Genomic DNA, 20,395 nt, shown 5'->3' with positions numbered 1-20,395 from the left:
TAACCCTGTAAACCTGGTTCTACAGGTTCTGACAAATGGCCTGGAAAGACTAGCAAGTGCCAATGCATTATAGAAGAAAACTGTGGCTTCAGGCAGCTATTGCGGAGCAGCTCTCAGCTCATAGAAACTGGGTAACCACTAAGGGAGCTGTGGATTATAACGACATACGACCTTGCAGCTATGACAGGCTTGGTGAGCTGGGCCTCACTGGAACAGCGTGAGGAAAGGTTTTGAGAATGAATGAGGGGAGGCCCGGCGCCCACGCGCCCTGGCGCGAGCACAGGGATTGCGGTGGCACCGTTAAAAAGGTAACGGCCACTGCAGGAGAATGGCTTCCAGCTTTAAGAAGCAAAGTGTAGGCTCTAGCAGCCAGAAAAGAAAAGTGGGTCCTAAGCCTGAACTCACTGAAGATCAGAAGCAAGAAGTTCGCGAAGCATTCGACCTCTTCGATGCCGACGGAAGTGGCACCATTGACGTGAAGGAGCTGAAGGTGGCCATGAGAGCGTTGGGCTTTGAACCCAGGAAGGAAGAGATGAAGAAGATGATCTCCGAGGTGGACAAGGAAGGCACGGGGAAAATCAGCTTCAATGACTTCTTGGCAGTGATGACTCAAAAGATGGCCGAGAAAGACACCAAAGAAGAAATTCTAAAGGCTTTCAGGCTTTTTGATGACGATGAAACTGGGAAGATCTCTTTTAAAAACCTAAAGCGTGTAGCCAGCGAGTTGGGGGAAAACCTCACTGATGAGGAACTACAGGAAATGATCGACGAAGCAGATCGGGATGGGGACGGCGAAGTGAACGAGGAAGAGTTTCTTCGCATCATGAAAAAGACCGACCTCTATTAAAGTTAACGGTTTCTCCCGCAAGCGTGTGTGGAGAACTTGAGTGACTTGGTGGGTTCCCTACTTCTGCGTCGTGAAACCTTGAGTTAGAGGATAGTTCTATCCCTCCTCTTACCCCTCAATTTGTCTAGATGCTTCTATTTCCAAATCTGTGGCTCAAGTATAGAATTATAAAGATGGTTTTAACATGCGTTTTGGTTTTTAATTCTCAAGAGCAGACTCAGAGTACCTAGGTTGAATTTTTTTTAAAAGAGGCCCTGAAGTTCAGTCTGCCCATGTTTTGCCTTGAATTGGTGGAAATCCATTAAACTAAACCCAGCGTGGCTTCTTGGGACAGACAGTGCCCTGGTTCCCTTGTTACTTCTTTGGTGGTCTTAAATTATCTTGCTTCATATATTATTCCTTAAATTCAAGTCATTGTTCCAGCATGGTAAGGGGAAATCAGCCAGCTGGTGTCCTAGCTATTGCTTCTCATTTAACTGAATCTTGATTTGAAGGAAAGCAGCACAGCCACTTACTGAGCTCAGGAAAGATACTGTTCTAAAGTATAGGCTTGCTTTCGTGTGTTGCTAAATTGTGCACTTATAAACTATTCTGTAACATCATCACATGCAAATGATTCTTCATTTGTGTGGAACTCATCTACTATGGATTATTCAGGGCCAGAATATATATGTGGGGCTACAGAATAAAGGTGAAATTTAATATTGTGCCAGGTGAGGTATAATCTGTTTAAGAGATTAAGCTAACTAATGATGTTGAGTAAATATTTACAAATGTGTGATCTTAGTGTAGAAAATTCTAAAAAATATATCTTCTATGCTGTTTATTTGTCCTTGGAAAGGTCAACAAGTGTTTTAGTTATTAGACTACTAAAACATAACTGTAGTTTTTTGAATAATGCTTCATTACAAGTCATTATCTACCTGCTAATTCTTAGGACACCTTGGTTCTTGATACTTGGTGTTCTCCCCCCTCTAGTATATAGTTGATGTCAGAGTGTCTGGCATATAAGTAATTGTCTATGCTAGTGTATTAATATTATTTGTTTTCTGTAATAATCAAGCCCTTCTTGCTTTGAAAAGAGATACCTACCCTTCTGAATATCTATAAATCTGAAATTATGGAAAATTTAAATAATATAATTATGGGAAGTTTATATATATACATATAAATATATATATATATATATATATTGAGATGGTGCACAACAAAACTTTTAAATATGCAAGATATTTTAGTCACATCTAAACCTAAATTAAATCTGTAAAGTCACATTAAGAAAAATGCTGAAATTCTGGAAAATTTGTCACTTGCTTGGCCAGCAATTTTACCCTTCAAAAGGTGGTGGATTTAATCAGGGTAACTACTACTCTAGTCTTAATTCTCATTAACAGGGATTAATTTGTCAAGGCAGGAATACTAACTGAAGTGATGGGTTCACCATGAGAAAGGATTTGGCCAAGGTGGCTGGCACTGGGCAGGGAACTCACCCACAGTGCAAATGCTAACAGTTCAGGTTCAAGGTCTTAGTGTGAACTCAGGTGCAGTTGTAGAGAATTCAGGTGCAACTTGGGGCAGCATCGGTGTAAAGGGCTGATGTGAGAGCAAGAAGAGTGTGTCATTCTGGGCAATAGTTTCTGGCATCTTGTTGGCCAGTTTTGGCCCAAAAATATACATATGGATCAAAGTAGAAATACTAGAAATAAAGAAAGTTGGCAGAAACTAGGAGGAAGGGTCAAAGCCTTAGCCAGCTGGGCTGGAATGGACTGGCACCTGGCCCATCAGAGGTTGACGTGAAAATCAGGAACCTGGGTGGAAGCCCTGCAGTCAGGCTGCTCAGACACCAAGGAGTCAGCCATGGAGGCTGCAGTCAAGTACCTAAAAGAGTTCCCTTGAGGGTTCAACCATCCCACACAGGGAAAGGGGGCTCCAGAATATTTCTGAATCCCACTCACAGCTAAGAAACTCTCAGTGCGCTATTATTAGTCTTGCTTCTCAGTGGGCTCATACTCTGGGGGATTGCAGGTAAAAGGAGGAGGGGAAATGACTAGAGCGGGTCTAGATATTTGAATATTTATTCATTCATTCATTCATTTATTTATTCTATTATAATGTTCCCAATTTTTTTCCCCTTTTTCCCACTAGACATTTGAATTTTAAGAGAAATTAATCCCACATGTCTGGCCGGGTCAGACATGTATGCTAATCTTTACAAAAGTAGAACACAAAAAATTCAAAGAGAATTTATAGACACATTTTATTTTTGCAGATGAGGAAACACAGCTGCAAAGTTTGGGAAGAACTAAAGTAACTTTCACTGGGTTATTTCAAGTGGTCCTAATAAAGTAGCAGGAAACACACAGAAGAAACTCATGTGACTGTAGGAACCTCATGGATAAGGCCTTGATTTCTATGATAAATGGGACAGGTAAGAAGCAGAGCATAGGACCAAGGATGAAAATATGACAGTATCAAAGTTGTATTAATATCAAGAAAGTGAAGGATCCAAATGAGCAGAGGACAACAAAGAGAATTTTAAAGGCAACTTAGTTAATTTTGTGAAGTTATGGGAAGGGATAGGTATAACTCTTAAGATCATTGCAGGTTGGTTTCCATGGGAAGAAGACTCTGAGTCTGAGGTTTGTGTGTAAGAAGTATGTTCTCCAGATCACATGGGTGGAGCGGGGAAGAAAGCAGAACTGGGAGGAGGGAGAAGTTGAGCTGTAATGCAATCACAAGAAAGGCTTCAGCAGATCTGGCGAGGATCTCTGGAGTGAAGACAACACTGAAGAAGTGTCCCATATTGGGACAAGGAAGTTAGGCCTATGAAACTTTTCATTGGTTGACAGTCACTGGTCATGAACTTCCCCAAGGAAGGGGATATGACCTGATCAAGGTGGCCCTCTTCAACCAAGGGTAATCACTGGGAGAACTCAGTTGCAAACTGTTAGTTATTGACACTTCCAACACCTGTAAGGATGAAGACTTCGGCTATGAAGTGCAGGGCCAGAGGGGAGGTCTGGGTAGTGCCCCACAGCTTCCACTATAGTCCACTCCTTTCACCACTGAGGTCTTTGCATAAGTTCTGAGGGAAACAAATTCAGGATTCTGATAGACCTCTATTCCTGAAAGAAACTTATAAAAGGAAGAGTATAGGGACAAACTGTGGCTTTTGCCATAGCAGTTGGTCTCAAGGCCACTTACCATTTCCCTCCACTATCCAATCTAGAATCCCTTACCCTCAGCACTTTTGCTGATGTAGGTGAGTCACCTGGTAGGATGACCCAGGTTTTCATCCCTGAGAAATCTGAGCTTCATTCTTGTCAGGCTATTGCTGTTGTACTTACCCCTTGGCCCTCAGAATTGAGTAAAGGAGCACCAAGAGATACACAAGTGTATTACTGGGTGCCAACCATACTCCTACCATATAATTCCTATAACTCTACCTCCTCCTGATGACCAGGATTAGTTACCTGTGGATGGTGATTCCTTTCCTTCATTGTTGCTTTCTCTGCATGAGGATCCCACTGTGATTGAGGGTCGCCTGTAGTTGGAAATTTCATGGTCCTTTTTCTGGGCCCACTGGTGGGAGCACTCCTCCTCTAGGAGTCAAGACTTTTAAATGCACATTGTCCAAAGTTATAGGGATGAGAAACACATATTAAAGAGCACATTACTGAGAATTAAAGTAAGAACTACTCCCAACTTTGGTTTGCTGAACTCGTGTTCTGCCTAAGAGACACCACACTGTACAATAGTCATGGATTTAGATTATATGCTGCATCCTGGAAGGTGACCACATTCTCACTGGTTATTATGTCCAAGATGGTTCTTCAGAGGCATCTTCAACAGGCTTTTCCATTGCTCCATTAAGTTGAAATCTGCATGTGATAGGACTAGTAGATTTTGTGGCCATATGCCCACTGCTGCACCTTCTTTCCTGTAACATGAGTCCCTTGGTCCAATATTATGTGGAATCCTATGTCAGTAGAATAAATACTCAGATAAGGTGTTGGCTGAAGCTCTGCAAGGAGGAAAGGCAAACTCATGACCAAAATATGTGTCAAGTCCAATCAAGATGAAATCACTCTTTTTTCCAAAATAGAAGGGGTCCAATTGGACTACTTGCCACAAAGAGACCCATTCCTCTCCTTGAGAGATAGTGCTATTCTGCACTGGGCAGCAGCAGTAGCTGTGTCATCCTTGGTTACTGGGTGCCTAAGCTCTTGGGCCCATGCATAGCCTCGACCTCTACCACAGTGACTATTCCATTCATGTACATACTGTGCCAGCACTGTGGTAGCCAAAGACAGGGAGAGACTGATGTCAACTGGCCAAGTCTTTCTGTCTTCTTGGTTGCTTGGTGTCTCTTCTGTGATAAACTATCTCTGATACATGTTAAAATGACTTACAAAGATATTTACACTTTCTACCCATTGCCATAAATCCATCTATGTGCCTTTTCTCCAGACCTTTTTATCCTTGATATTTTTTTCCCATGGTCCTGAACAATCAGCCAACCTGTTGTTCACCACTGCTTGAGTCCACAAATATTCTGATCAGAGGCCACTTCTCTTTCCACACAGAGTAAATAACCAAGTACACCACCAAAAATTCTGCCCACTGGGAAGATTTCCCCTTTCACTGCTATCTTTCTGGTCCACCTCTATAATCCATTATGTACCAAGTTGACCTATCCTGGAATCAAGTTCAGCCTTTTACTCTTCCAACAGCTAGTCATAGGGGACCCATTACACCCATGTGGTCACATGTGTGAGCTGAGGAGAAGCTCTGGGGCAACTTGGTGGACTACATGGGGCATCTCCTCCTCATGCAGCGTACTTGGGCCCTCTGGCCATGCTTGTGCCTGATCCCAGATACATCTTTTTTTTTCTAGTTTCCTAAGGTGGCAGATTACATGATTTATTTTTGCTCTTTCTTCTTTTCTTTTTATTTCTTATATTTATTATTAATGTTTTATTTTCATTTTATTTTAGAGAGAGGAGAAGGGAGGAAGAAAGAGAGGGAAAGAAATATTGATGGGAGACAGAAACATTGATTGGCTGCTTTCTGTGAGCATCCAAACTGGGGACAGAGCATGGGTCCCACAACCCAGGAATGTGCCCTGACTGGGAATCCAACCAGCGAACTTTTGGTTTGCAGGACAACACCCAACCAACTCAGTCACGCTGGCCAGAGCTATTTTTATTTTTAGATTTTATTGAATTTATTGGGGTGACATTAGTTAATAACATTATAGAAGTTTCAGTTATACAGTTCTCTAATACATCATTTATATATTGTATTGTGTGTTCACCAACCCAAGTCAAGTCTTCTTTCATCACCATTTATCCCCCTTTTACTCTTTTCTACCTCCCCCACCCCCTTCCCTCTGGTAATCACTATACTGTTGTCTATGTCCATTAGTTTGGGGTTTTTTTTGTTTTGTTTTGTTTTTTGCTTAATCCCTTCACCCTTTTCACTTAGCCCTCCGATGCCCCTCCCCTGTGACAGCTGGTGGTCTGTTCTCTGTATGTATGAGTCTGTTCTATTTTCTCTGTTAGTTTATTTTGTTCATTATATTCCACATATAAGTGAAACCATATGGTACTTGTCTAGCTCTGATTGGCCCATTTCACTTAGCATAATACTGTCCAGGTCCATCCATGTGGTCACAAATGGTGAGATTTCCTTCTTTTTTTATGGTCAAGTAGTATTCCATCTTCTTTTCCAATATATGCATTTAATGCTATAGATTTCCCTCTAAGCACTGCTTTTGTTGTATCCCACACATTTGATAGGTTGTGTTTGCAATTTTTTAGTTCCAAATATGTTATAATTTTTCTTGAGAATTCTTTGACCTATGTGCTGTTTAGAACTATTATGTTTGTTTACTATTAAATCCATCTGTGTCCTTATATTTAAAGTGGATTTTATTATAAACAACATATACTTGGGTACTGCTTTCTATCCATGCTGTCAGTCTCTGTCTTTTAAATGGTATTTTGAGACCACTCACTTTTGAGGTATTTATTGGTATAGTTGGATTAATATCTACTATATTCATTATTGTTTTCTATTAATTGATTTTGTTTCTCTCTTCTTTCTCTCTTCTGTTATTTTTCTGCCTTCTCCGACTTTAACTGAGAATTTTATATGATTCCATTTTTTCTTCTCCATCAGCATATCAATGACAATTACTTTTTAAAAAAAAGTAGTGATTGCCCTAGATTTTGCACTATACATATACAACTAAATTCAAGACTGCTTTCAAATAACATTAGACTACTTCACATATAGTGCTTTATTCCCAAAGCACTATAAGATTTCTGTCTTCCATAACATTTCACTTATCCATAAGCTATAATCACTGAATACATTTTTGCTTTTATTTTTTTAATAAGTTATTATCTGTTAGATCAATTAAGAATAAGAAAAAATTTTAAATTTTATTTTAGTTTCATTTTATTCTTTCTTGACTGTTCTTCTTTTCTTTATGTAGATCTGAGTTTCTGACCTAAATTATTTTCATTCTCTCTTGAAAAACTGCTTTCTTATATTACAGGTCTACTGGTGGCAGGTCTACTAATTCCCTCAAATTTTGCTAATCTGAGAAAGTCTTTATTTCTCCTTCACTTTTGAAGGATAGTTTCATTGAATCCAGAAATCTAGGTTACAGGTTTGGCTTTTTTTTTCTTTCAATATTTTCAATATTCACTCCAGTGAATTTAAATATTTAAATATTTAAATATTTCACTCCAGTTTCTTGTTGTTTGCATGGTTTCTGAAGTCAGTGTAATTCTTATCCTTGTTTCTCTACAAGTAAGTTGTTTTTCCCCACTGTGACTTCTTTCAGGAATTTCTTTGTCTTTGCCTTTCTGCAGTTTGAATGTAATTATGTGTAGATTTTTGGTGTTGTCTAAGCTTCCTATACCCGTGGCTTGTGTCTGTCATTACCTTTGGAAGATTGTCAGCCATTATTACTTTCAGTATTTTTTCTGTTTCTCTATTTTCCTTCTGGTATTCCCTGTATGTACATGTTATACCTCTTATAATTTTTTCACAATTCTGTTTTATATTTTTTATTTTCTCTCTCTTTACATTTTAGTTGTGGAAGTTTCTAATAACATACATTCAAGCTCACTAATTGTTTCTTTGGCTATGTCCAGTCTATTAATGAGCCCATCAAAAGCATTCTTCAATTCTTTTCTAGTGTTTCTGAGCTCTAGCATTTTATCCAAAATTCTTTCCTAGAGTTTCATGTCTCTACTTACATAAATGCCAGTTCTTTCATATTACCCACTTTTTCCATTATCACCCTTAGCATATCTATTATTTAAATAATTAGAGTTTGTTGGTTGTTGGTGATGCTGAGTTTTTCTATAACCCTGCTGATTTTCTGTTGAGTTATTTTATCAGTTGTTGAGAGAGGGATTTTGAATCTCAGATTATATCTGAGATAATTGTGGATTTGTCTACATGGATTTTCTCCTGTCAGTTCTATTAGTTTTTGTTTCACATATTTTGCAGTTCTGTTGTTTGTTGCACAGGCATGTAGGATTGCTATGACCTCTCCATGGCCTGACCCTGTGGCCTCTGGTAATTTTATTTGCTCTGAGTCTATGTTATATGATATAAAAACAGCATTTCTGCTTCTTTTGATTAACATTTACATGACACATTGTTTTCCATCCTTTTACTTTAACTTGCCTGTATTGTTGTATTTGCACTGAACCTCTTGTCGACAGCATGCAGCGGTCATGTTTGGAGTCCACTCTGTCAATGCCTGTCTTTAACTAGTATATTTAGACCATTTGTATTTAATGTAAATATTGATATATAAGAGCATACATCCACTATTTTGTATTTTGTTTTCTCTTTGTTCTTTCCATTTTTTTGTTTCTGTTTTTTTTTCCTGTCTTCATATTAGCTACATGAACATTTTATCATTCCATTTTGATTTACCTGTAGTGTTTTAAAGTATATTTCTTTATATAGCTTTTTAAATGGTTATTGTAGGTATTATATTATGTATATATAACTTATCACAGTATACTGTTGTGATTTTACCAGTTCAAGTGAAGTTGGAAAACTTTTCTTTCTTTATATCTTTTCACTTTATCCTGTTTATATAAAATTGTCTTGAATATTTCTTCTACATATATTTAGAATCAGAGCAGTGTTATAGTTCTTCCTTCAGCTATCAAAAATTTACAAAACTCAGAGGAGAAGGAAAGCTTATTGTATTTATCCACATTTTTGTTGACCACAGCCTTTCTTCATTCTTCATGTTCCTTCCTTGCTTAGAGTCTCCCCAATCATTTTTTTAATGCAGATATGCCAGTAACGAGTTCTCTTCATTTTTTGCTTTTTCCTTCGAGAGTGACTTTATTTCCCCTTTCGTTCCTGAAGGGTATCTTCACTGGATACAGGAACCTAGGTTAACAGTTCTTTTCTTTTGGCACTTTAGTAAGTGTGCAGTGTGCTGTCAAAATAAGAACTAAACTAGAATAAAACAAAAAATGGCTCCCAGGGTACATTTATAAAAATACAATTTGCTGAATGAGGAAAGAGGCCTGTTTCTATGATCTGGGGGACTGTGCTCACTTTTGGGTATTACATCATAAAAAGTATTGGAGAAATTGAGGCCTGTGGAGGTCAGTGGGATAAATAGAGTGAGGGGGTACAAACCTACATGCTAACACAAATGGTTTAAAAGACCTAAGGCTATTCCTCCTGAAAAGAAAATACTCTGAAGTCATATGACCTCCAAAATAATAAGATGTCCCATAGGGCTCCAAGGGGTTTCAGTGAGAGGGAATAATAAGGGAAAGAGATTTCGGTTCAGTATCAGGAAGATTTTTCAACAACAACAACAACTGCCCAAAGATAAACTGTGCTGCATAAGGATAATGTTCCTGTCATAAAGATGTGGACGTATGGGTTAGATGAATATTTTTCCGAGATACCACAGGTATTTCAGGCTTTTGATGTTCATATGACATACCAGGGATCTCTATTTTTATGAGTTTCTTGGATACAAAATAAAATGGAATATATTTTGATAGAGTAACTTTAGACAACCAATTTCATTTTGATTTTAACAATCGAAATTACTTTTCCTACATAAGAACATTTTATACTACAGTGGATGATGACTACTAATAGAAAACATGCCTGCCTTGTTATCGATCTTGCTTGATATATTTATAATTCAAAGTAATGCTAAAAGTGATATGTGTGATTTTAACAATAGCCAACATTTAAATAGCACTTACTCCAAACCACCCACTGTTCTAGGAGTTTCTACAGATTTTATTATTATCCCCATTTTATAAAAGAGCAAACTGAGGCATGGAGAGATAAAATAATTTATGCAAGACTACATAGCAGGTAAGTGGTAAAGGGTAGATTTGAACCCAATCTCTCTGATCTTTGAATCCAGACTAAAAGCTAAGCACTATCCACCACCCTAACTCTTTATTTTAATTGACTTGTCAAGAACTGTCTAGTACAATGCAGGTATGCCTTCAAAGATCATACACTTAACCGATGGTGCTTTTGGGCTCAGAATATTTTTTGAACTTCTCTTTTGTAGAGTGTAAAAACCTCCAGCATATTCTTCTGAACATTCTCAAAAGGCAAATCTAACTTCCCTGAGACTGGGCTTAATTTTTGGAAATAGCCTCAAGTTATTTGTAGTCAAATCTGAAGAACAGGATGGCTGGAAAACCTGGATATTATCATTTGAGGATTCAAACAGTAAATGCCACTAAAATAATGAACCTAATTTCTTTGAATGGTTTGTAAATTGGCTATGAAGGCACCTCCAAAAGAGAAGTGCCAGAAACGTAATGACTAAGGACATTTCTGTCAACATTGTTGGAATACGTCTCTAGTCACCAAGGCAACCCAGTGTTTGGAAACAACAACACTCATTGGGATGTGTACATCTGGTGATGTTATTTTCAGAGTTGTATCTGCACAGATGCATCCTTCGCTTTTTAAAAGAACTGTTCTTGCACTTATTAAGAAATAAGAGAGGGAAAAAGAATATTCCCATGTATTAAGTTCTTGAATAATATAGGTGATATAAGGGAGAAAAGACAATGCCTTTGCCATATCAGGTAGAAAAAACAGTCATCATATCACCTTAGGGCAGCAACAGCTTCCTAGAGAGACAGACCTAGGTTTGAAGCCCATCACAGAGCTATTTCCTAGCTAGTTTGGGAGAAAATTACTTCTCTAAGCCTTAGAATATTTATTTGTAAAATAAGGGGAATTATATTTCCTTGTCAGTATGTTGTCAAAATTAAAAATAACTTATATAAAGTGATCTGACACATAGTAGACCAGTAAAAGTACTCTATGAAAAAAATACATGAAGTGAAACAAAAAATAACCAGGACTACCAGAACATTGAACTGTATGGAAGTCTGACAAACAGGGAGTTAAAGAAGAAACATTCATCCAGACTGGTAGGAGGGGCAGAGATCAGCAGCCAGTCAGAGAGGACACGTGGCAAGATGGACCTGCTGGTCCCACATTGCCATGTGTATAAACTGGGAGGAACAACTGGGGAGCGAGACAGACTGCGAAACCCAGGCTTCCAGCACGGGGAAATAAAGCCTAAAACCTCTGAACCCCATCTTCCATCACACGTGGGTACAGAGTAATGCCCAAATCCAATCACAACAAGAAAGATTCCTTAACTAAAACTGCTAAGAAAGACTTGGAACTGAATCAGAACCTAATAGAAGAGCTATGGAAATATATGGAAATGTACAAGTACCTTTTCATCTTCTCTGTGGCCAACATGAAGAACAGCAAGTTGAAGGACATCTGGAATACCTGGAAGCACAGCTGGATATTCTTTGGCTAAAACAAAATGATGATGATGTCCTTGGGTTGAAGCCCATCTGATGAGTACAAAGACAACCTGCATCAGGTCAGCAAGAAGTTGAGGGGTGAAGTCTCTTTTTCACCTACCACACTAAGGAAAAGTGAACAAGTGGTTCATGAAGTACACGGAAATGGACTATGCCTGCCCTGGAAATAAAGCAACTTTCACTGTGAACCTCAACCCAGGGCCCCTGGGGCAGTTTCCTCACTCCATGGAGCCACAGCTGAGGTAGCTGGGACTGCCACTGCCTTCAAGAGAGGTGTGGTGACCCTGCTATCTGACTATGAGGTGTGTAAGGACGGCAACCTGCTGCCCCCAGAGCAGGCCTGCATCCTGAAGCTTATCGGGTATGAGATGGCTGAGTTCAAGGTGACCATGAAGTACATATAGGATGCACAGTTTGGAAGCTTCCACCAGATGGGAGATGACTGTCCAGAAAGCTCATCTGAGTCAGCAGAAGAATCAGAGGATGATGATGGCTGCTGAGGGACGGAATGTGGAACTGAGGGCTCCCAGCCCAGTCCCGGTGCTTCCTGACCTCATGGGACTACCCCAAGCTCCTGGGCAGCAGGCTGTTTGTTTTGCTGGGGATAAAGACAAGGAAGGGCACTGGGGACAGACTGTTTTCCTACAAGAATAAATCTTTGTCTGAAGGCTCTCTCTCTGTAGATGGCAAAGGGAAAAAAACCCCCAAATACCTCAGTATAAAAAGCTGTGGGGGTTGTGGTGGGAGGAGAAATTCTCAGCCTCACAGGAGAGTTCATTGGAGAGACATACAGGGTCCTAGAACGTACACAAACCTACCCAAGAATCAGCACCAGAAGGGCCCAGTTTGTTTTATGGGTAGCAGGGGAAGTGACTAAAAGCCAGCCAGGAGCTGAGCAAGGGCATTGTTCTCTCTCAGATCCCTCCCACACAAAACAGTGCTGCAACACAGCCAAGTGGTTGCCCCATCCTGGTGAATACCTAAGGTTCCACCCCTTACTACGTACCAGGCACTAGGAGACAAAGAAATATGGCCCAAATGAAAGAACGGACCAGAGCTCCAAAAATAGAACTAAACCACAAAGAGATAACCAACCTATCAGATGCATAGTTCAAAACACTGGTAATCAGGATGCTCACAAAAAAATAGAGGAAAAAAATAAAGGCTATGTAAAGTGAAATAAAGAAAATTATACAGGGAACAAATAGTGAAGGGAAGGAAACCAGGACTCAAATTAACAATCTGGAGCAGAAGAAAGAAAGAAACATTCAACCAGAACTGAATGAAGAAACAAGAATTCCAAAAAAAATGAAGAGAGGCTTAGGAATCTCTGGGACAACTTTAAACATTCTACCATCCGAATCATAGGTATGCCAGAAGGAGAAGAGAAAGAGCAAAAAATTGAAAACTTATTTTAAAAAAATAATGAAGGAGAACTTCCACAATCTGGCAAAGGAAATAGACTTCCAGGGAGTCCAGGAAACTCAGAGAGTCCCAAAGAAATAGGAGTCAAGGAAACACACACCAAGGCACATCATAATTACATTACCCAAGATTAAAGATAAGGAGAGAATCTTAAAAGCAGCAAGAGAAAGGAGTTCCCGTAAGACTATCAGCTGATTTCTCAAAGGAAACCTTACAGGTAAAAAGGGGCTGGAAAGAAGTATTCCAAGTCATGAAAGGCAAGGACCTACATCCAAGATTACTCTATCCAGCAAAGCTATCATTTAGAATAAAAGGGCAGATAAAGTATTTCCCAGGTAAGGAAAAGTTAGAGTTCACCATCACCAAGCCCTTATTATCTGAAATGTTAAAGGGACTTATCTAAGAAAAAGAAGATCAAAACTATGAACAGTAAAATGACAACAAAGTCACAACTATCAACAACTAAACCTAAAACAACCTGGAAAAAAAAAAGCAAAAACAAAGTAAGCAAACAACTAGAACAGGAATAGAATCACAGAAATGGAGATCACATGGAGAGTTATCAGTGGGATAGGGGTGGGGGAGAAGGAGGGAAAAGGTACAGGGAATAAAAAGCATAATTGGTAAGTACAAAATAAATGGGGTGGGGTGGTGTTAAGAATAGTATAGAAAATAGAGAAACCAAAGAACTTATATGTATGACCCATGGACATGAACTAAGGGGATGGGAGTGCTGGTAGCAGAGGGGGGTAGTGCAGGGTGGAGGGGAATAAAGGGGCATAAAGAGGAAAAAAATACATGAAGTGCCCTGGATGAGTGGCTCACTTGGTTGGAGTGTTGTCCCATACACCAAAAGGCTGAGGGTTCCATTTCCGGTCAGGGCACATAACTAGGTTACGGGTTCAATCCCTGGTCGGTGTGTGTACAGGAGCCAACTGATGATGTTTCTCTCTCACATTGATGTTTTTTCTCTCTCTCTCTTCCTTTCTCTCACTCTAAGAAATCAATAAACATGTTCTTGGGTGAGAATTAAAATAAAAATACATGAAGCATACCAAAAAAGATAAAGTAGATTAAATAAAAGTACACCCTTCTCACATTCAATAACCTCAGAAAAATACTGTCAAAAATTTGCCTACTGATCCAATGTTCCCCATCCAGGACTACTGACAGGAGGTTTGGGGGGTAAGGGTGGTAATATTTTTAAATGTTGTAGCCTCTTAGCAAGGGTGGACTTGTAATTTATGTCAGCTTTTCTGCTCTCTAGCTACCTCTTCCTTCATCCAGAGTTTGTGAACCTGAGGCCCAGGGACAGAATCTGGCTTGCGACTGGTGGCTACATGACTCACTTGGTGGCTACAGGAGGGCTGCCTGCCACTGTGCAGGGTGCCTCTCCAGGAGGTGCCCAGCCAGCAAGCAAGTAGAGACTGAAGTCCAACTAGGACTCACACATGAAGCCCAGCTTCTGGCACAGGGAGCAACTGCTCAGATGTACATTTTACTTAACACACAGGCCCTGGCTGCCTCCCCACCCCACACCCAACTTTATCTGCTCAGAGGGATGTTTTTTTCCTAAATTGTACAAGGCATTGTCTATATTACCCATGGTCTGCCACCACGATGATTTTTGTTTGCTTTTCTTTCTTTCTCTCTCTCTTTTTTTTTTTTTTTTGACTGAGTTAGATTGCTAAATTTGAAAAGTCAGGATTTCACACAAGAGTCAGTATTTCTAGCTAGTTTTAGAAAACTGGATGTTTTTTCCATCGGAGGTTCACATTCCTTCCTGACAATAATGGACTTTTAGCTGGAGCCCAATGACCGCAGCTCCCTTCTGACCCGGACACTCCGTTCTCCGCAGGACCATGGAAGCCTGTTATCCTCGGTTTCCCACCTACAGTGGGGACTAATGCTCTATGCTAACTGGTCTGACTTCCAACCAGTGGCATAGGTGCCTCCAGAGGGCAGCATTCGAGCGCGTATCAGTAACAGGTGAGGGATGGCATCCTTCAGGTGGGAGAAATTTCTATCCTCACGGCTCCCGCCCACTTTTCCCGAGAGCCAGAGAAAGCTGCTCCCAGGTCCGCAGGGTGAACTCCGTGGATGTGCAGCCCCTCGAGAGTGGGCAGAACGAAGTTTTCTGCCCTCCGTTCACCTCTTTATTGCTGGGGAGTGCAGAAACACTGGTGGCTGCATCAGAGGCTGCCAGCAAATCTCAGAGGACCCCCACAGCTGTTCCAGATTACTTATTATCTTTACCTAAACAGCCAGTGGGGGAGAGGTAGGTGCAGGGAGACAGCCATTAACAAAAAAAGAAAAAAGAAAAAGAAAAAAAAAAGGCAGAAAAAGAATCACTTGAGGAATGCAGCAAAGAATCAAAGACCCGGCAGTTCCTGGTGTTCTCAACACAGCTTGCTGAGTTCCGCAGTGGAGGAAGTGGTGGAGGAGACCAGTGACTTCCATCCACAGTCCTGATGGGTCCTGGTTAACTGATGCAGTGAAACAGTTGCATCCACTATTTATGGCTAATTAAGCTGATTGCTCTAGCTTAGCCTACTTTCAGTGAGCAGGTGCTATCAGTGGACATCACAGTGCTCTGTTATCTGTTTTTCTACCCCTAGAACTTGTCTCTGGACATTGAAATGGAAATCCTAATAAGATGTGTTTTGTGTTTTTTTTACCTGTCTCGTTCCAGAACAGAATTTTCAAACTCCTCCCTGAACACTGATGAAACCTCTTAGTGCCTGGCAGTGACCGGTGGAAGTTTCCAAAAATATGCAACAGCACAATTACTGAGAAGAGATGAGATGTTGTTACCTAATAAAAATGCCATAAATATAGAATGATGAACTACCAGGGGAAATGAATTGATAGAGACGGACACGCTGGAATGTCGGATAGTAAAAATCACTTAAACTCTGCGTGACCTTGAAGAAAGTCATGGCGATATGTTTTGCCAGGTCCCTCAGATGGCGTGTTTTGAGATACCGCTGTTCCCAAGTCTTACTATGGAGTGAGCTGAGCTTAGACCCTTTCTGAGCCTTCTTCCCTGTGAAGTCTGGAGTCTCTCCTGAGCCCAAAGAGTTGCCTGAATCCCCTCCACACTGAACATCATTTAGGAAGGATCAGCTAACGAGGCAATTCCATGGAAGAATCTCGTTTGCAGCAACAGGGACTGGGGTGCCACTCTTTGATAATTTGGAACAGTGGTGAGCAGAGGGTCAGATCTCCCTGGGGTGGTGTCACACACTGAGAAAGTGGCTGTGCCAGTGCGTTCCTCTATGGTTTTCTACAGCTGTTCCAGATTTTCCATGGGCTCACCTTTAAATTAAAAGAATTTCTGCACTTTCAAGAATTTGAAAACAAAGCCATGTGTGAGGATATGAGATCCACTCATATGCCCTTGCAAGAAATAGGTTGCATTCCTTTTTCTGCACTTAAAAAAGTGCCTCCTTTTTTAAAGGATGCCATATATGTAAATGATCCCAAATTAATCTTTAGCATGTGCCCATGTTGTTTTGATTTACTAAACTTTAAAAGTACTCCCATTGTTCCCTTTTAAGAGCTTTTGGCAACTTTTTCAGAAATTGAAATATATGACCGAATTAGCAAAATAAGTAACATTAGTAAGTACCATTCAGCAAGTACTAATGGTACAAATACCTCTACAGTACACAAAAAAGGCATCATTATAAATCTTATAATGCTATATAAGGCTTCTTATTTAATTTAATTTTAATTAGCAAAATATAATAAATTTATGTAGACAGAAACAATATAATACAGTTACCAAAATATTGTTTTTACATGTCTTTAATCTTTCAAGGTAATTATGTAATGTAGTGGAAAGAACAAAGATCTGGGTTAGATAGAATTCTAATAGTTCTAATAGTTCTCTTTGATAAAGAACAGAAATTTTTGTGATATTGGGCAAATTACTTAACTTCTCTGACCCTCATTTTGTTTATCTATAAAATGGGGTTGGGCCCTGGCTGGTGTAGTCAGTGGATTGAGCGTGGGCTGTGAACCAAAGCATCACCGGTTTGATTCCCAGTCAGGGCACATGCCTGGGTTGCAGGCCATGACTCCAGTATGGGGTATGCTAGAGGCAACCACACATTGATGTTTCACTCCCTCTCTTTCTCCCTCCCTTCCCCATCTCTCTAAAATAAAGAAATAAAATCTTTATAAAAATAAAAATAAATAAAATAAAATGGGGTTGGTAATACTCATATCACAGGGTTAGCAGGACTAAATGAGATTCTATGTCAAATGTCTAACAGGGTGCCTGAGACAGTATAAGATGCTCAGTAAACATAGCTCTCATTATTTGTAGTTTCCTCAGGTGATGGTGACTTAAGATACATAGGTAAATTTTTTTAAGCTTTTAAAATAGTTGGCTTTTTAGATTATTTAAATGATTTATTTTTAACACCAAAAATGTCAGTGACTGCCATAATCATAGAAATTAACAATTTCTCATAAATGCAGAGAACAAAATGGTCCCAGATGGAAGGGGGGTGAGAGGAAGAGTGAAAAAGGGGATGGAAACAAGCAAGCAAAATAGAACCAGAGATGTTGAAATTAAGAACAAACTGACAGTGACCAGAGGGGAGGTAGGAGGAGGTAATGGGGAGAAAAGGGGAAGGGTTTTCAGGAACCTCTATAAAGGACACATGGACAAAACCAAAGGGGTGTGGAATCAGGGGAGGGAGGTAGGGAGGATTGGGGTAGGGGGAAGTCGCGGGGGCTGGGAAATGCAGACTTCTGTATTTGAACATCAATAAAAAAATATTTTTAAAAAGATGACAAATTGCCAGTTATAAAAACAGTCACAGACAGGTAAAATATAGCATAGGGCATATAGTCAATAATATTGTAATAACTCTATGTATGGTGTCAGATGGGTACAGACTCATGGGAGTGACCGCTTCCATAGTTATGTAAATGTCTAATCCCTATTATATGTCAATGGTAATTAAAATTTTTTTAGTTTTTAAGAAATTAATAATGATTTTAATTACAAAGTTAATGAAACTATTTCCTTAATATCATATTACATACAAATCTTAATTTTGGTGACTGGCTTACCCGTTCCTCTTACATGCAATCTGTTGTGCGGCCTGTTCCCACAGCATGCTGCTACTGCACTCTGCAGTTGGATTTGTTAAAATTTGCTTCAGTAGCATTAGCTTTTCCTACCAAGATTCAAAGTAATGCATTTGCCAATTTTTTCCTAAAACCTCTTGTAAATTATAAATACTATATGCTGGATGAATATTTCCTATACTTACATAAGGACACATACTTCTGTATATGATGCTTCTCACTAATTTAAAAAGTTTATCTATTTCAAGAACCAGGCAGTTTTATAGCATGTCAAGTTTCTACAGGTCAGCCAAGAGTTTGAGGATAAAGACTTGCTGCAAAAAGCTCTTAAATTGTTCTCGACTATTTCCTCACTTAGCATGTAGAGTGGTCCCCCTTATCCATGGAGAATACACTCCAAAACTCCCAGTAGATGCTTGAACTCTACATGCTATGGTTTTTCCTATACATACCTACCTATGATAAAGTTTAATTTATAAATTAGGCACAGTAAGAGATTAACAATAACTGATAAAATAGAACAACTATAAAACTATACTGTAATAAAAGTTATATAAATGTGTTCTATTTATCTCTCAAAGTATTTTATTATTCTGTACTCACCCTTCTTCTTGTAATGCATTCCATAAAAAAGGTGACTATCACTCACACTTTCTCATTATGTTGCCAGAACCCGGGCAGATAATTTGATAATTTTTGTGTTTATTTTGACGAGACCTGGGCTCCTTGCTCTGTACACTGTGCCTGGCTTACCCAATGCCCTGCAGCACCACCACATACTACCAGAGTTAATATGTGTTGTTATGCTTTTTGCCCTGGAGCCCCCTTTGCACTTTTATGAATATAAGTTCTGTTGGACATCTGAAGCCTGGTCTCATGTCAATTGAAGATTTGCTTTAGATGAAATCCTCTCTCTTTAATCAATTTTTTCAACTCTGCCAGAAATATCCCTCTGGTAATTTTTATATTTTTTGGTCCAAACCTATTCCCGAATCTACGTAACCACCCCTTACTTGCAGTAAATGGCTTGATGTCCCTTCTCAGGGGGTCTCTTGCTGATATAGGCCCAGTGCTTTCTGGCGCAACTCATTGACGTCCGTCAGAACCATTTTCCATTCCAGTCTTCCACACACAAACTTAACGCCTTTCCCATCTTAACTAAGCACTTATCATGCCCTGTGACCATAATTTTTGCACTTGGAGGAGCAACAGCGAAACTAGCACAAATTTCTTTTTCCTTCATCATAATTTCATTAATGGAAGATTTATTTTTACTGTGGATGTTAGCAACCTGAGCATATGATTTTCTTTCTTTCCCTATTAAGTTGAGAACTTTCACCCTTTCACACTTAAATGAAGCACTGTCCAGGTTTTCTTTGGCATATCTGAATTGCCAGCATCACTACTCTTGCACTTTAAGGCTGTCATTAAGTAAGATAAGGGTTACTTGAACATCAGCACCATGATACCATGACAATCGATCTGATAACCAAAATGACAGCTACTGAGTAATTAATGCCCAGGGAGTAGACACAGCATGGAGACGCTGGACAAAGGGATGATTCACATCCCGGGAGGGATGGAGTGAGACTTCATGAGATTTTATCATGCTGCTCAGAATGGCATGCAATTTAAAATTTATAAATTATTTATTTCTGGAATTTTCCATTTAATATTTTTGGACTGTGTTTGACTGTGGTTATCTGTAGTCAACCTGGAAACCTTGAAAATCAAAACTGTCGATAAGGGGAAAGGGAATACTATACAAAGATTAGAAATGGCCACTGGTATAATAGTATTGTGTACATATTCCTTGTATAGAATGTTAGAACAAGGGACTTACAGTTTGCAGAGAAAAAGGCTGGCAAAGTTTGTGGAATTATATCTAGAAGCCTACAGAAATCAGTAGGAAGAAAAGTTTATCTCCATAAATATAGAGTACATTTTGATTTTACACCTGAGGAATTAATTAGTTCAAGTTGTTTTGTAAGAATTGGGGTTAAGAGAATACTGGCAGTGAAGGGTTTTTCTGAGGATTTCTTAATTGTTTAACCTACGGAGTTACCAATCCCAATTACATAATACTCTAAATTTTGCAAAATTCAAGGTCAAAAAGCCATAATAGTTT

At 39.4% G+C, this 20,395-nt stretch overlaps 1 protein-coding gene and 1 pseudogene across 1 annotated transcript; both read left to right on the top strand.

The window, feature by feature from the left end:
• Positions 1-328: 328 nt before the first annotated feature.
• Positions 329-847, top strand: CETN1 (centrin 1). Its single transcript, XM_045850343.1, has one exon. It carries the CDS (start codon positions 329-331, stop codon positions 845-847), a length of 519 nt encoding a protein of 172 aa, XP_045706299.1.
• Positions 848-11,522: 10,675 nt separating this feature from the next.
• On the top strand, positions 11,523-12,236 carry LOC123826348 (annotated as a pseudogene).
• Positions 12,237-20,395: the final 8,159 nt, after the last annotated feature.

Source organism: Phyllostomus hastatus, unplaced genomic scaffold, assembly GCF_019186645.2.
Source record: "Phyllostomus hastatus isolate PE091 unplaced genomic scaffold, TTU_PhHast_1.1 phas_contig_80, whole genome shotgun sequence".
NCBI lineage: Eukaryota > Metazoa > Chordata > Mammalia > Chiroptera > Phyllostomidae > Phyllostomus > Phyllostomus hastatus.
The sequence above is the reverse complement of the archived record's forward strand: the minus strand, read 5'-3'. Positions and strand labels throughout refer to the sequence as shown.

What these genes read in the sequence shown, in the direction of transcription:
- CETN1 (XM_045850343.1), top strand. Translation starts at nt 329, where the DNA reads ATGGCTTCCAGCTTTAAGAAGCAAAGTGTAGGCTCTAGCAGCCAGAAA.